Consider the following 16,302-nt stretch of genomic DNA (forward strand, 5'->3'; position numbering starts at 1 on the left):
AACAGTAGATCTCAAGTCTCCGGGGGAGAAATATGATTGCGATCACAGATTTTTGAAATATTGATATCAAAGACGTGGTAAGAATTTGGCAGAATGAGCATGGCGGGGAATGACGTGGTAAGGCGTTTTTGGCGACCAGTGTTAATACCCTAGTTACAGTACAGCAACCAAATGCAACTGTATCAAGTCAACTGACAATGTGAATAGTATGAAAAAAATTTAAGATTAAATAAATCTCCTGCGAAATAAGCTGTGACCTGTTTTGACCTGCACCTCAAAGAATCGGAATCGAGAATCGTTTAGAACAGGAATCGAAATGGAAAATCGGAATTGGAACCAGAACCGTTCAAATCCAAACGATGCCCAACCCTACCTCTAGGGACCCCGTTTGATCTCTAGGGACCCCACTTGACCTCTAGGGACCCCACCTGACCTTTAGGGACCCCACCTGACCTCTACTATTTATTAGTTATAGTTATAACTTATACTTACTATACCACTGCTGCTAAAAAAGATTTGCACTACGTTCCTTTACCTCCTATATTTATTTCAATCATACATACATTTTTAGCCACTGTTTATACTGTGTATATATAGTCCTGTATAGTGTATGTACATAGTATGTTACTTATGTTTATAGTGTTTATTTTTTATTTTTATATCCTCTTTTTCTCTGCCTGATTTTCTATGCTTTTCTCCCCATCCCAATTTAATCATTCTAATTCCCCCCCTCCCCTACCTGGTTGTTGTGCGCATGTTCCCCCTACTGGTCGGTACAAGGGAACCCTGAAGTCTACCACATGCTTCCTCCGACACATGCAGAGACAGCCAGCGGCTCTCTTTTCACCTGGCTGCGAGGACTCTCATTGGTGAAGTGTAACGCGTGGGAGGTCACGCTGCCTTCACCACTTCCTGCCTTTCGCTGAGCAGGCACCCAGACCTGACCTGTAGGCGTCACTGTCCACAATGCCAGATTACCACCCACGACTTCCCTCCCGCTAACTCAGCCAAACGAGTAGTATGATGATATATGGGGGTATGCTGTAGACTGTGTTTTGTTTGTGTTATTGCATTTATTTTTGTATTGTATTTATATGTCTTATTTGTGCATGGTGGATACTAGTCATCTTGTCCATTGTGAGGACCAAGCCGCAGGCAATGCTGACTCCGGGAGTCGAGACCGCAGCCTCTTGCATTGGTGACGAGCGCAATCTCCGCTACGCCACCCGACCGCCATCTTATGTTTATAGTGTTTATGTTACTTCATGTAACATAACCTCATCTTGGCTGAGTGCTCCATCGTCACCACTAGGGCTAACCTTCAATTTTTTTTTGGAATTCGAAGCTTCGGGGGCCGAGATTCGATTTTAATTCGAAGCTTCGATTTTTTTTTTTTTTTTTTTTTTTTTAAATAAATGTTTTATGTTATGGGACTTGTACAGCACATTGTTCAACTTTGTCAGTGCTGTAAAGTTTAAACCTTTTTAAATCTTAGACAAACGAAACACTTTGCTTTCATGAAATATTGTAAGCCGTCATTTGAGGCTTTATAAAAGCAGCACAATGAACACAAATCTGTCAGTGCCGAGTCCGACCTCATCTTAAATAACAAACAGCATTGCTTGTTGTAATTAACAAAGAGAGGCAGAGTTGATTTTGCACACACACAAAAAAAGAAAAGAAAAATTCATATATATATTTTTTTAATAATCAAATTTTATTTTCATATTCGAATCCCATGCCCATCGAACGAAGCTTCGAAGCTTCGAAGTATTTAAGACAGCCCTAGTCACCACCACCTTGGTTCCAGCCTGAAGGAATCCATCTTTTTCTTTTTTTTATAACTTTATTTTGATTGTTTTTTACAATAAGCAAACAATCACAAACAACAAGACATAACAAAAACACAATCTCGGGCTGCATTATTAGTGTCACTTTACAAAAATATACTTTTCACATGCTGAGTTCTCAATTCTATTACTTTCCCTATAGGTATGGTGAATATTCTTTACAACTATACATCATCCACTGGTTGTCGTAAATTAACATAAAAGTCCCATTTTCCCCAGTACTTCAAACCTTTCTCTTCCTGTAATCTGAGAATAAAAGTAAGGAATCTATCTTTTTCAATGTGTATATAATGTATATATCGGTGGATGACAGCATCTGCTATTAGATCTCAGATGAGGAGGACAGTATTTAGTGGTGTGTATTTTCAAGTTAGACTGGGAAGCCAGTTCTAATAGAGCCATGGGCTCCGAGGTCGTCGGCAGGTTGGTAACATAAACACTGATAAGCACTGGTGGAGGCAGGTTTGGTCAGAGCTACGGGGAGAGTTTGACATCGATAGAAACGGACGTTTAGTGTGTTAAAGGTGACCAGCCATGTCCATGGTAGCGTGTCACGTAGTAACGAGAAGAGGGGGCGGGGCCCGTTGCTAGGGGGAGGACGTTATGAGAGGTGAGTTCCTTCCGGGGTAAATTAGATTAAGACACAACGTGGAATCGAGCAGACACGTTGAGAGAGACTTTGAAATCCCTCCTCACCCTCACTGGGTGGGGGAGGGGAAGTGCCACATCATCGCTAGCTTCGGCTAACAGGGAATGGTTGTTGGCTACGACGAGGCCTCAACCACCATTGGACTAAAAGCAGAAGAGACGGTAGAATAATGAATTTAGGTTTTCTTCAAAGACTGTTCAAGGACATTACAGAAAGAACTGTTTTCCATCTGGTACAGAGGCTCTGTTTATGGAATAAACAAAGTTTTTCCAAGAAAGGTACCACGTTTGCCAGTGTCGTTTCTTCCGACTACGGATGTACTAACAGGATTGATACAGTGTGAGACATCTAATGAGATATCCAAGTAAAATGACACAACGCGGAGACCAGTCACGGAGCAGCAGGTGACGAGTGGATTAAATGATCAAAGGCTAGAAACGCTGTCATCTTTCAAGCCCCCCCACCTTGGCTGAGTGCTCCATGGTCACCACCACCTTGGTCCCAGCGCTCCCCCCCCTCACCTTGGCTCCCCCCCCCCCCCCCCCCCCTCACCTTGGCTGAGTGCTCCATGGTCACCACCACCTTGGTTCCAGCGCTGGCCACCAGATCCATGGCTCCTCCCATTCCCTTCACCATCTTCCCCTGAGGAGAGAGAGAGAGAGACTGATCGGTATCGGCCGATATTCAGTATAAATATGAAGATCGGTGAATTCCGATAATGCTTTATTTTCGCAGATCGTGAAAACCGATCGAAGACAGGCGCGGAAAACATGATCCAATTCCAGCGGAGTTCTCACTCGCTGACTTCTCTCTCATGCGTACCTTTCACCCAAATCTAATCTGAACAACCGTTGTGTTGATTCAAGTCAAGTCAAGAGTTTTATTTGTCACGGCATATAAGTATACAATGAAATGCGGGTGGCCTTGCCCACAACGATGTGCAATACAGTAGTACAACATATAATAGAATACAAAAAAACAACATTGTGCAATAAACAGGTAACATAGTGGGGCATCTCGGTATTTGTACATAGTTATTTACAGAGCATGGAGGACATGCTAGGTCCTTTGGTAGTGCAATATACTGTTACTGTTGCTATACTATTTTTAAAGTGACCTTTCCTTTGTGGCCATAAGTGTGGGCGTGTGCAGCATGAGTGTGTGCTTGCTCATGTTAAAGTGGCTGCTAGTGTGCGAGCGTGTCGTGTGTGTGCTCATGTGCGCTTGTGTGTGGAGAGTTCAGTGTTCTGTGGCACTCAGTGTTCAGTGTTCAAGGCTCTGATGGCCTGGGGGAAGAAGCTGAGCCGAAGCATCTCTGTCCTAGTAGCTGGGGTTCGCAGGCGTCTGCCTGACCTCAGCAGCTGGAACAGGCTGTTATTGGGGTGGTGAGGGTCTTTCATTATTCTGCAGGCTCTGGATTTGCACCTCTTGTTGTATAGAACCTGCAGGGGAGGTAGTGCAATACCCGTGGTACGCTCGGCTGAGCGCACCACTCTCTGTAGGGCCTTCTTGTCCTGTGCCGTGTTGTTTCCATACCAGGCAGTGATGTTTCCAGTCAAGATGCTCTCTACAGCTCCGGAGTAGAAGGACTGGAGTATCTTCCCAGATACTCTGAACTTCCTTAACTGTCTCAGGTGGTAGAGGCGCTGCTTCGCCTTTTTTACGACTGGTTGGTTAGTGAATGGGGGCGGGGCTGTCATAGAATAATATTGGTCCCGCAGGCAGGAAATCTATCCTTGAGTTAACGTAATTTATACAAATGGAAGTATTAATTTCGCCGTAACGAATCATTAAAAAAATATACCGTTAACTGGAATATGTTAGTTTCTTACACATATGTTGCATTATGTAATTGGTCTGTCATGACAAACCAATAGAAAATCGCGAATTAAGCGGTAGTTATCCTATAGCCCATATTATGTACATTTCAACAAAGTGGAGCCGCAGGGAACTTCCATAGCATACGCCTTCAAATCCTCTTACCTTGACGATTAAAAGCCTCCACAATTTAGTAAACAGTATACCCATGGCTGGTGTTGATATTTTACGATGCCAGCTTGTGAGAATTCGTTGTAGCCAGCCAGCTAACGTTAATGCCATTCAGAATTTATTAACATAGCTACAACAACACAGTAACTTTAATATAATTACATGCATCATTGTTTACAATGAACGGTGGGGCTAATCGAAAGGACTGGACACAGACAAGTTAAACAGCAATCAATTAATTTAATACAACAACAAGTAGTTCGAGCTGCACTTTCGTGCCTATACGACCACACCACAGCCACAGGGATATATCCGGCTTTGACAAGCTCTCTCTCTCCTGCCGATTAAATTCAGCAGCTCTTCCTCGAGTGCCTGTAGCTGCCTGCATTTGCACAACGGCGTCCATCCCTGCTGCTAGCTAATGTTAAAACTAACCTAAAGTTAGTTAGTTGTTCACCAACAATCTATTCTACAGACACCAACTGAACAAACACAGAACCGGAATACACAAGCACATACATAGCGAAGCATCATAAATACTTCCGGCCAGGGGGTTTCAAAATAAAACACCGGAAAGACGTTTATTTTGTACATTATCTAACGTTAAAACGAAGCTAAACTAACGTTACAACTAACCTGACCAAAGCAGAGTATACACACAGACAGTGGAGCTGTTTGCAGATAGCAAGCATTTTGACTTGTTGCGTGGTGGCGATGTCTCGCAGATAATACAACTACAAGTATAATTATATAATATATATATTTTATATAAAAAAATATATATATATTATATATTAAAAAAAATATATAAAACCAAAAACAATCGGTATCGGCAGTGTATCTGCTCATAGACGATCGGTGATCGGTATCGGTGGCAAAAAACGTGATCGGGGCATCCCTAGTAGAGATTGATTGGATGGTTGATTGATTGACTGAGGAGATATAGAGATTGATTAGTTGGTTGGTTGGTTAATTGACTGAGGAGATAGAGATTGCCTAGTTGGTTGATTGATTGAGGAAATAGATAGATTGATTGGTTGACTTCATTCAATCGTTCATTCATTCAATTACAAATCCCTGTATTTCACCCAACAGGAAACAAGTGGGCTGACAAAGTGAGTGAGCGCGAGAGAGAGAGAGAGAGAGAGAGAGAGAGAGAGAGAGAGAGAGAGAGAGAGAGAGAGAGAGAGAGAGAGAGAGAGAGACAGACAGACAGACAGACAGAGAGACAGAGATGGGGAGAGAGATGGGGAGATATAGATATATGGAGATAGGGAGAGAGAGAGACAGATATGGGGGGAGAGATATAGAGGGGGGAGGGAGAGACAGAAAAGAGGGGGGAGGGAGATAGGGAGAAAGAGACAGAGATAGGGAGAGAGAGATATGGAGAGAAATAGGGAGAGAGAGAGAGGGATGTAAAGAGGGAGAGCAAGATTGAGGGAGAGAGCGTTGGAAAGGGGGTGAGACAGAGAGATGGGGAGGGAGAGAGAGAGGGAGAGACAGAGACAGGGAGAGAGACAGAGATAGGGAGAGAGAGACATAGATAGGGAGAGATGGGGAGATATAGATATATGGAGATAGGGAGGAGAGAGACACAGATAGAGAGAGGGAGATGTGGGGAGAGAGATATAGGGGGGAGGGAGAGAGACAGAAATAGAGGGGGGAGGGAGATAGGGAGAAAGAGACAGAGACAGGGAGAGAGAGATAGGGAGAGATAGGGAGAGAGAGAGGGATGTAAAGAGGGAGCACACAATTGAGGGAGAGAGCATTGGAAATGGGGTGAGACGGGGAGAGAGAGGGAGAGGAAGAGAGAGAGGGAGAGGAAGAGAGGGAGAGATGAAAAGAGGGAGAGCAAGGTAAAGCGAGATGGAGGGAGGAGATGAATAGAGAGCGAGAGAGAGATGAAGAGAGAGAGATGAATAGAGAGATAGGGAGAGAGCGAGCGAGAGAGAGATGAATAGAGAGAGCGAGAGTGAGAGAGAGATGATAGAGAGCGAGAAAGAGAGAGCGAGAGAGAGATGAATAGAGTGCGAGAGCGATGAATAGAGAGAGCAAGAGAGAGATGAATAGAGAGAGCGCGATAGAGAGAGAGAGGTGTAATTGTAGTGAAACTGGGTGAACTACTCATTACTCTGACGCCCACCCCCTTCCCCAGGTCATCTCAACACAAAGCCCATCCCGCTGCTCTCAGATCAGTTTGACTTGTACAGGTAAACGGCTCATTGGCTCAGAGAAGCTTGCAGAAACAAAACATGTATAGTTGTAGCCTCAGCCTGCATAAACTTCAAAATGCATGGGATACACAGGTGTGTGTGTGTGTGCTGCACGATTAATCTAACCGCAGTTGCAATCATGTCAGCCTGTGCAAATAATACCTGCAAAGAATAAACATTTTATATTTAATGTCTGTGTGTGTATGCTGAATGGATTAGCCAGCGATTTCTCGCATTAAATTACCTTAAAGAGCCCTATATGTGCCCCGACGCAACCAAACCCGATTTGATTCGGGCAGAGAGAGGTGTCAGGAAATGAAAAAATGTCTCTTCAGAAAATCAAAAAAAATCGAAATCTTGTTTTTTTTTACATCTTTGAAATGTCATTAATGTGTTCCCTTATTTGCCCTTATTTGCAAACTTAAATACAACTTGTAAATGAGGTAATTATTGTTATAAAGTTCGACAAGTATTGTCTCTCATACTGTGGAAAAACTACAGGCGAGGGCTATTCGTTGGGTGTGGTCTGTCCGCGTATTAAGTACAGGTACTTATCGAGGTGTTGAAACACACAGACACGCTCTCCTTTCTTAGAGAGAGAATAACAATGTTAATACACTATCTTAATGTTATAAGTTATAAGTTATAAGCAACGTAACTTGTGACAAACGCAGTGTCTAAATAAAAAAAAGGCCGGCGTCATAAAACGCGAGTCGGGACGCGGGTGTCATTAAATTAAACACCATTAAAACACATTTAGAATGTCACAAATTTTATGAGCGAATGAATTTCGTTAGAGTGCATTTATTGCAACGTAATGGCATAAGAAGTAAATTCATTCAATAGGGAAACTCAAAGAAAATAACAAACAACTTATGTAACAATTATCATTATCATTATCATCATTATCAGGTCAGGACGCAGAGTGATACCAATGCTTCCTTTTCATCGGAGCGAGAGAGGTTGTTGTTGTTTTCACTTATTGGTCAGGCAGCCATGTAAATAGCGACACACACACACCATCCACCATCCATCCTGATTAATTGAAAATGAGGGACCCTGATGTAAACAAGACGAAAGTCTTTCTCTGGTCTGCATCCTCTTAACAATTGTGTGTATTGAGCTGTACTGTATACCCATTCTGCAATCTGTTAATAAAGTAAAAATTAAGTTTAAAGTTAAAAGTTGTTGTTGTTGTTGTTGTGTCTTTCACTACCACACTATATGTATTTACATCTAAATGCTTATTGGTCAGGCAGCCACGGCGGTGACGTCATTAAGTTGATTGCGCCATTGATGGGTATTAAACAGCGAGCAGACAGTGCTCTGCTTGACAGTCACCATGGAGACTACAGCGAGAGCCGTTGCCGAAGCATTAAACCGGTTTGCTCACTTCGGAGCACACTGTGTTGAAGACGCAACGCCATGCTTAAAGCCGCCAAGGAGATCGGTGATGGTCTTTCTCTGGGTGGTCATGTGCCACCGGCAAGCAAGCCCATGACAATGCATTACAGTTTCGACTACGCTCAAAAGGTGACTACATACCAAGTAGGGCTGCAACTAATGACTAATTTGGTAGTCGACTAATCTGCCGATTATTTTTTCGATTAGTCGACTAATCGAAAACCAATGTAAACAAAAAAAAAAAAAAAAAAAAAAATGATTTTTTTTTTTTTTAATTACCTATCTTTGTGAAAGTGGCTTCTCAGCTCTGGTCCAGCTGAAGACAGAGCAGAGGAACAGATTGGACATTGAGCATGACCTCAGAGTTGCTTGTCTACCATCACCCCAGACTTTGAGACTCTTGTCAGGACCAAACAACAACATCATAACATGATGATCCCATAGCAAATTAAAATAATGAGTCATGAAACATTTGAATTTGGATCTTTAAGCCACTTTAAATGAAAATGTATTTGAAGAACAATACAGCAATCACTCATAACAAGATAAATAAATTAAATAATACAAATTAAAGTGGAAGTGTACTTTAAATAACTTTTGTTTGCTGTGTGTGAGAGGAGTCCGTGTGTGTGTATGTGTGTGTGTCTTACTCTGATCGCTGTGTGAGTGAGAGGAGTGTGTGTACTGTGTAATTTGTGTGTGTGTCTTACTCTGATCGCTGTGTGAGTGAGAGGTGTGTACTGTGTAATTTGTGTATGTGTGTGTGTCTTACTCTGATCGCTGTGTGTGAGTGAGAGGAGTGTGAATGTGTGTGTGTCTTACTCTGATCGCTGTGTGTGAGAGAGAGGAGTGTGAATGTGTGTGTGTCTTACTCTGATCGCTGTGTGTGAGTGAGAGGAGTGTGTATGTGTGTGTGTCTTACTCTGATCGCTGTGTGTGAGTGAGAGGAGTGTGTATGTGTGTGTCTTACTCTGATCGCTGTGTGTGAGTGAGAGGAGTGCGTGTGTAATGTATTGTGTGTCTAGTCTGATCATCATCTCCTGCAGGGGAACAATGTTTTCAATGTCCAAAATTTGCTATGGGATCATCATGTTATGATGTTGTCTGGAACCCTGAGAAGCCACTCACACAAAGATAGGTAGTGCAAAAAAAAAAAAAAAAAAAAAAGATTTATGACTAATCGACGCAACAATTTCTCGTCGACGATTTTTTATAATCGCCGTCGTCGATTATGTCGACTAATCGTTGCAGCCCTAATACCAAGCCCTCTTTCACAACCATCATGTTATAATTGTTATAACTACTGCATTGCTCCCTTTTTTTCTTTCTAAAATCCTTATTAATTTATTGCAGGTGCACTATCCATCAGACCCCCTTCAGCCAGGGCCCATGTACTTCTTGGCTCCACGCAAGTGCAGCATATTCGGTGTTTGCTGTGAGGCGATTCCACGGCAAGTCAACTATTTGGTGGATGAGGGGATGGAGTCCAGCAAAGGTAGCAACGCCGTCATAAGCTACCTGCACCACTTCTTCAAAGACCATGGTCTTGGGGAGACAGATGTTGACCTTCACTGTGACAACTGCAGTGGCCAAAACAAGAACAAGTACATGTTGTGGTACTTAGCGTGGCGAGCGCTACATGGTCTTCACCATCGTGTCAATCTCCACCTGCTGATTGTAGGCCACACAAAGTTTTCCCCAGACAGGTTTTTTTGGGCTTCTCAAGCAGCGTTTCAGAAAGACCAAGGTGAACACTCTTGATGAGATTGCAGCAGTCGTAAGGGACAGCTCAGTGGGTGGAGTCAACATACCACAGCTAGTGGGAAAGGAAGATGGAACTGTAATCGTGCAGTCCTACAACTGGCAGGAACATCTGGGGCCTTACTTCAAGCCACTGCCACAGATCAAGCAGTACCAGCACTTTAGGTGGGTGTGGTCACTGTGTGTTGTGTATTTACTGTAATTAATTATTCACACTTTAGTGCAAAGAATGCCATTGGCAAATGATACAAATGCATTGATATTGTTATGTGCCCTGTACTAACGTTTCACTTTATTATTGCAGCTTTGATTCCAAGGAACCTGGTGTGGTTGTGGCAAAGATGTCTATTGATGGCGCTGAAACCAGATTCCAGCTGCTCCGTGACGTCCATGTCCTGCCGCCTATAGATGGCCTTCCTGTGCTGCCACCACCGGGACTGGACTCTGCAAGACAACACTATCTGTTCCACAAGATCAGAGAGTTCTGTGATGATGAAGCCCAAGACATCACATGCCCAGCACCAGCCAAAGTATCCAGCAGCGGTTCAAAAAGACCACGGTGATCACTCTGGAGAGGCCATCAGAACATTGAACATTGACTTTAGCATGTCTATTTTTATCATGCCTATTGTTCTCGTGTTATTTTAAATAATAATAAAATCTTGAAACAATACCTTGACCCCCAACATTACATGGCTTATGTGAGGCTTCCAACAAATTGACATAACAAAAGAGCTTGACGCAAGGTGTTAATGTCCCCATAGAGAGAGGGGGGCCATGGAATACAATGCATTCTGGGTAGGGTTGTAGTTGATTAATATATATATGTATATATATGCATTATATTTGTGCACATAACGTAGCTGCGGTCACAAAATGGTTATGAAAATGAATCAACGTACTGGTCACAGGCGTATTCAGGAATGTTTGGATGCTAATCCATTTTTTCTGAATACATGTTTGTTGAAACAACATCTTTGTTGGCAGACGGCTCCTTCTCATCAACACTGCTGTCTGTCGCCAGCATGCCAAGTGTGTGCAGTGTAGCGTTCAAACGTCCATTAAAAAACGCTGTATTATGAAATAAGACGTTGGGGGGGATTTCACAGCACTATTCTCCCCGCAGCGCACGCACGTGTGTGTGTGTGTGTGTGTGTGTGTGTGTGTGTGCGTGCACTCAAGAGAAGCCTATAGACACTGCGATGTACTGTATATACTAGGCCTGTCCCCGACTAAGGCCTCCAGCATACTCGGAAACTTACACGGACGCACACGCGGATGCAGACACGCTGCGCACACGCTTCTGATTATACTCCGTGTTTGGTGTCCGGAAGAGTCACGTCGAGTGCTTTACCCTTGCTTAGGCAAGGGTAAAAATGCCGGTAGGTTACACATTCGAGAGCCCGAGAGGATCCAGCTTATGAACAGATACGACGTCCTGAATATGCAGGATCCCCCCCCCCCCACACTGGCTTCTCGGTTTGTGGATCGCCGCTCTGGGACAGCGACGGGGTCCCCCCAATCTGTCCCCCCAATCTATCCACAGGCTGGTCAAACCAGTCTAAAGCCATCGCCTGCACAGGGAGCTAATAGGAAGCGTTCCTGTCCCTCGTCCGTTAACCCAATGTAAACGCCTCCGACGGAAAACCCCTCCGCCCCCTGTTGACCTACTGTCCGAGTGCGTCCCTTCAAATAGCCGGCTGCAGCTTTCGCCTGCACTGAACAACCGAGTATTAGATACAGCTAAGGCAAATGGTGACATCACCAAGGAAATCCCTGTTCCCGCTGCGAGCAACGTCAATGCAGCTCTCAGCGACAGAGCTGTTCCTGTTCCTACTTCTTCCCCTATTGTCTCGGACACTCTTATTATAGGTGACTCAATCGTCCGCTATGTCTCTGTGAAAGGTTGCGAGACAAGGTGCTACTCTGGTGCTAAAGTGGCAGACATTAACGCTATCATACCTAGTCTGTTGTCTGAGGTGTGTCAAAATTCCCTGGTGGTTCACATTGGAGCCAATGATATCAAAGCTGATGCATCAGAGCTGATAAAAGAGGAGTTCAATAGATTAATGGACACTCTCAGTCTATGGGAGACTGGTAAGATCATAGCCATCTCAGGGCCCCTACCCTGCCTATATCGTGGGGATATGAAATACAGTCGCCTTCACCAATTACATCTGTGGCTGAAGGAAAGCTGCTGGTTCTGGAACATTGCCTACATAGATAACTTCACTCTTTTTTATGACAGATATGACCTCTTCAATAGTACATTTAAACAGGTCTGGAGCCAAGCTGCTCTCTATGAATATTTCTGATACATTGCAAGCCCTCTTTTCATTTCTCCAAAAGCCTGTAAATTGATGCTCTGTATGCCCAAGTTCTACAGTAACTCAATTAACTCACCGCCTTCAACTCTCTCCCCAGCCCAGGCTTGGGCAGCTTAGTAATCAGGAAAATAGTGCCCCGCTAATATCTTCTTCAATTTTATCATCAAAGTTACCTCTACCATTTCATCCCATTCCTACAATAATTAGCAATAGACATCAAAATAGAGCATCTGGTAAAGCAAATTTGACAGACCTCCGACCTTTAAAGTATTACAGTCCAGTAAAGTGCCATGGTCATGGGATAAAGATGGCCCTATTTAACATTAGGTCACTTCTCTACAAGTCCTCATCGGTTAGTGACATCATTTGCGATGAGAAATTAGATATTATCTTTCTAACGGAGACATGGCTTGGCTCTGATGGAGCGGTAACTTTGGCCGCTGCCTGCCCCGCGGGCTATAGTTTTGTGCACTCAATACGTGAGGGCAAGAAAGGAGGTGGACTGGCAAATATTTTCTCAGACACTTTAAAATGGAAACTTCTGATTCTTGGCAAATATTCATCATTTGAATACCAGGCCACCATACTTGAGAGTAAATCCCCTGTGCTAATAATTACCATTTATCGTCCTCCAAAGCTCAGTAAAACCTTATTTTTAACAGAAATAGCTGAACTTCTATCTATCTGTTCCACTAACTACGACAGAACCCTGATAACAGGCGACGGAAACCTTCATGTGGAGAATGTATCAGATACTGAAGCTGTGGGCTTCCTACAGTTGTTGTACTCTTTTGATTTTATTCAGCATGTTGTCGGCCCAACACATAAACACGGCCACACCCTGGACTTGGTGATCTCTAGAGGTATGAGAATCACTGTCGACAAAATTATTGAAAGGCCGGAGCTATCTGACCACCATCTGCTATGTTTTAGTATGACTGTCCCTGATCTTGAGAAAAACAGTACAGACTATACTATTAAAAAACGTTTCTTTAGCCCGTCAGCAGCCAGTGAGTTCCCTAGTCATCTGGTAGGTGCGCCCGCCCTACCTGAATCTTCCTCAGTAAATGATATGGTTCAACATTTTAGTCTTAAAGTAAGGTCAGCTCTTGACAAAGTGGCTCCCTTGAAAACCAAGAGGAGACATAAAGCCAGAATAACACCCTGGATCACCGAACATATGCGTTCACTTAAGAGGGAATGTCGTAGAGTGGAGCGAGTTTGGAGAAAAACCAAGCTCACTGTCCACCTACAGTCTTTAAAGCAATCTACAGTTGCCTACAACAAAGCCATGCGTCTGGCAAGACAGACGTATTTCTCAGGCATTATTAATGAGAATAAGACAAATGCCAGAGTTTTATTTTCCACCATTGAACGTCTTTTAAATCCCCCCCAGTCCTACAAGCAGTCGCTCGCTGCCACTAAAGATAAGTGTAATGAGTTTGCATCCTTTTTTGATAATACAATTCTTAACATTCGTGCTAGTATTGTGAGTGATGCTCTTAGCACAAACTCTCAAACTACAAATGCCGCTAGTAGTGCTATATGCAACAGGATAAATCGCTCCAGGGGAAGTCTAGCATCGTTCTGTGAAATTGATGAAAAGGAACTCCGCAAAACCATATCGCAAATGTCATCATCCTCCTGTTCTTTGGATGCCATTCCCACCCCCTTCCTCAAAGAGGTTTTAGACAGTGTGGTTGGAGATATCCTTAAAATTGTAAACAGCTCTCTCAAATCAGGCATCTTTCCAGACTCACTAAAAATGGCTGTAGTTAGGCCCTTACTAAAGAAACACAACCTTGATCCCTCTGTGTTGAGTAACTATAGACCTATCTCTAATCTCCCTTTTTTGGGCAAGGTCTTAGAAAAGACAATTTTTTATCAACTGGATGCGTTTTTACAGAAAAATGGGGTCCATAACAAATTCCAATCTGGTTTCCGGAGGGGCCATAGCACTGAGACAGCACTTGTAAAGGTAATTAACGACCTTAGGGTGTCTGCGGACAATAAAGAGGTATCCGTTCTCCTACTCCTAGATTTAACGGCTGCGTTTGACACAATTGACCACACAATTCTAATGCACCGCCTCGAGTATTGGATAGGTCTGTCAGGCACGGCCTTGTCCTGGTTTCATTCCTACTTAACAGGTAGAAGCTACTCTGTCAATCTAGCGAATTATGATTCCGACAAACACACCATCTGTTCTGGTATCCCGCAGGGATCCATTCTTGGCCCTTTATTGTTCTCCCTGTATATACTGCCGCTGGGTGGACTTATTACCAATCATAGAGTTAACTTCCATTTATATGCTGATGATACCCAGCTTTACCTCTCCGTAGCTCCAGACGAGCCCTGTGCTCTAGACCCGTTGTTGACCTGTTTGTCCAGCTTAAAAGGCTGGATGAGTGAGAATTTTCTCAAGCTAAATGAGGATAAGACAGAAGTTCTCATAGTGGGGTCTAGTGAGCAGAGAGAACTGATAAAAAGTAGACTGGGTAACCTGAACGTAGAAAATAACACTGCAGTAAAGAACCTGGGGGTTATTATTGATTCTGAATTGAATTTTAATACACACATTAATCATGTCACGAAGATTGCCTTCTTTCATCTTAGAAATATTGCACGAATTAGAGCCTATGTGTCCCTGGATGATGCAAAAACGCTAATCCACGCTTTTGTTTTCTCTCGGCTTGATTATTGTAATGCACTTTATTCTGGCCTTCCAAAGAAAACAACTGACAGATTACAACTTGTCCAAAATTCGGCAGCCAGAATTTTAACTAGAACTAAGATGAGGGAACATATTACTCCAGTTTTAGCTTCACTGCATTGGCTCCCGGTTGTCTTTAGGATTGATTTTAAAATTCTCCTGCTTGTTTTTAAAGCTCTTAATGGTCTGGCACCATCTTATCTCTGCGACTGCTTACATAGATATGTTCCAAACCGCCCCCTCAGGTCCTCTAGTGCGGACCTGCTCGAAGTGCCTACAATGAAATATAAAAAATATGGCGAAGCAGCCTTTTGTTTCTATGGGCCGACGGCGTGGAATAATCTCCCACTACATATAAAACAGGCAGCCTCTGTGGATAGCTTTAAAGCACAGCTCAAGACATATTTTTATACTCTTGCTTTTAGCTGATTTTAAAATGCCTGTTGTCATTTATGCTTTTTAGCTATTTTCTTAATCATGTTTTGCTGGTCTTAAAATCCTGCTTTTCTTTTCCTTACTTTTTTTTGTGCTTTATTGTAAAATGTTGTGTTTTTATTTCTTTGCTCTGTTAAGCACTTTGAGCTGCACTCCGTGTATGAAAGGTGCTATATAAATAAAGATTATTATTATGTGATTGATTGATTGATGATTGAAAACTTTATTAACTGATTGCAGAATGGGTACAATACAGTACGGCTCAATAGAAACAATTGTTAAGGGGATGCAGACCAGACATCAGGGTCCCCCATTTTCAATTCATAATGACATTTATGACATACACAATATACAGATATAAAAAAATCTAATCTAATCATCTAATCTAAACTAATCATGAGATTTATGACATACATGACAGATATGCAAATATACAGTACTGTTAAACAGAGATCCTAACAGTAAATATATGACTACCTCAGAGCACCACAGACCACTGCTTCCTTTAAAAGAGGACTTATACCTCTTCACGAACGCCTTCCCTTAGTTAGGGTGCGTGCTGGTTATTCACAGGAATAAGGCGAGTGTTAAAGTTAGAGGTTCTATGTAGGATTGCAAGTAACTGTCTAACTGTATTGAACTGTTTCCACTGACTAACATAACTGTTTCCACTAGATGGCGCTATAGGTGGAGCCACTAATGCTACCACCAGGTGGAGAGTATTTAAGGAGATGTCTCCTCCCCCTCTACCTCTTTCCCACCTGCCTCTCACGGAGAGGAGAACTCATGTACTGCTGCCTTACCATGCAAATAATAAACTACGCTGATTAATGGCTGAAGGTAGAAACCATGCCTCTTGACCACATTATTGTCGCCCCATAGCCAGACTGTCAACAGGTTATGGGCCCAGATCACACAGGGGCAAAATAATAAGGGTAGCAAGTTTAGCTTAAGTATAGGC

At 43.0% G+C, this 16,302-nt stretch overlaps 1 protein-coding gene across 1 annotated transcript in view; it reads right to left on the reverse strand.

The window, feature by feature from the left end:
• The window catches only part of oxct1a (3-oxoacid CoA transferase 1a), a 332,821-nt gene that overhangs the window by 55,084 nt on the left and 261,435 nt on the right, over positions 1–16,302 (reverse strand). Inside the window, exon 14 of the mRNA XM_084322619.1 lies at positions 3,052–3,141. Within this exon, the coding sequence (XP_084178745.1) occupies positions 3,052–3,141 (90 nt within the window). The remainder of the gene's footprint in view (positions 1–3,051; positions 3,142–16,302) is intronic.

This window comes from Notolepis coatsorum (genome assembly GCF_963971535.1).
Source record: "Notolepis coatsorum genome assembly, chromosome: 10".
Lineage (NCBI taxonomy): Eukaryota > Metazoa > Chordata > Actinopteri > Aulopiformes > Paralepididae > Notolepis > Notolepis coatsorum.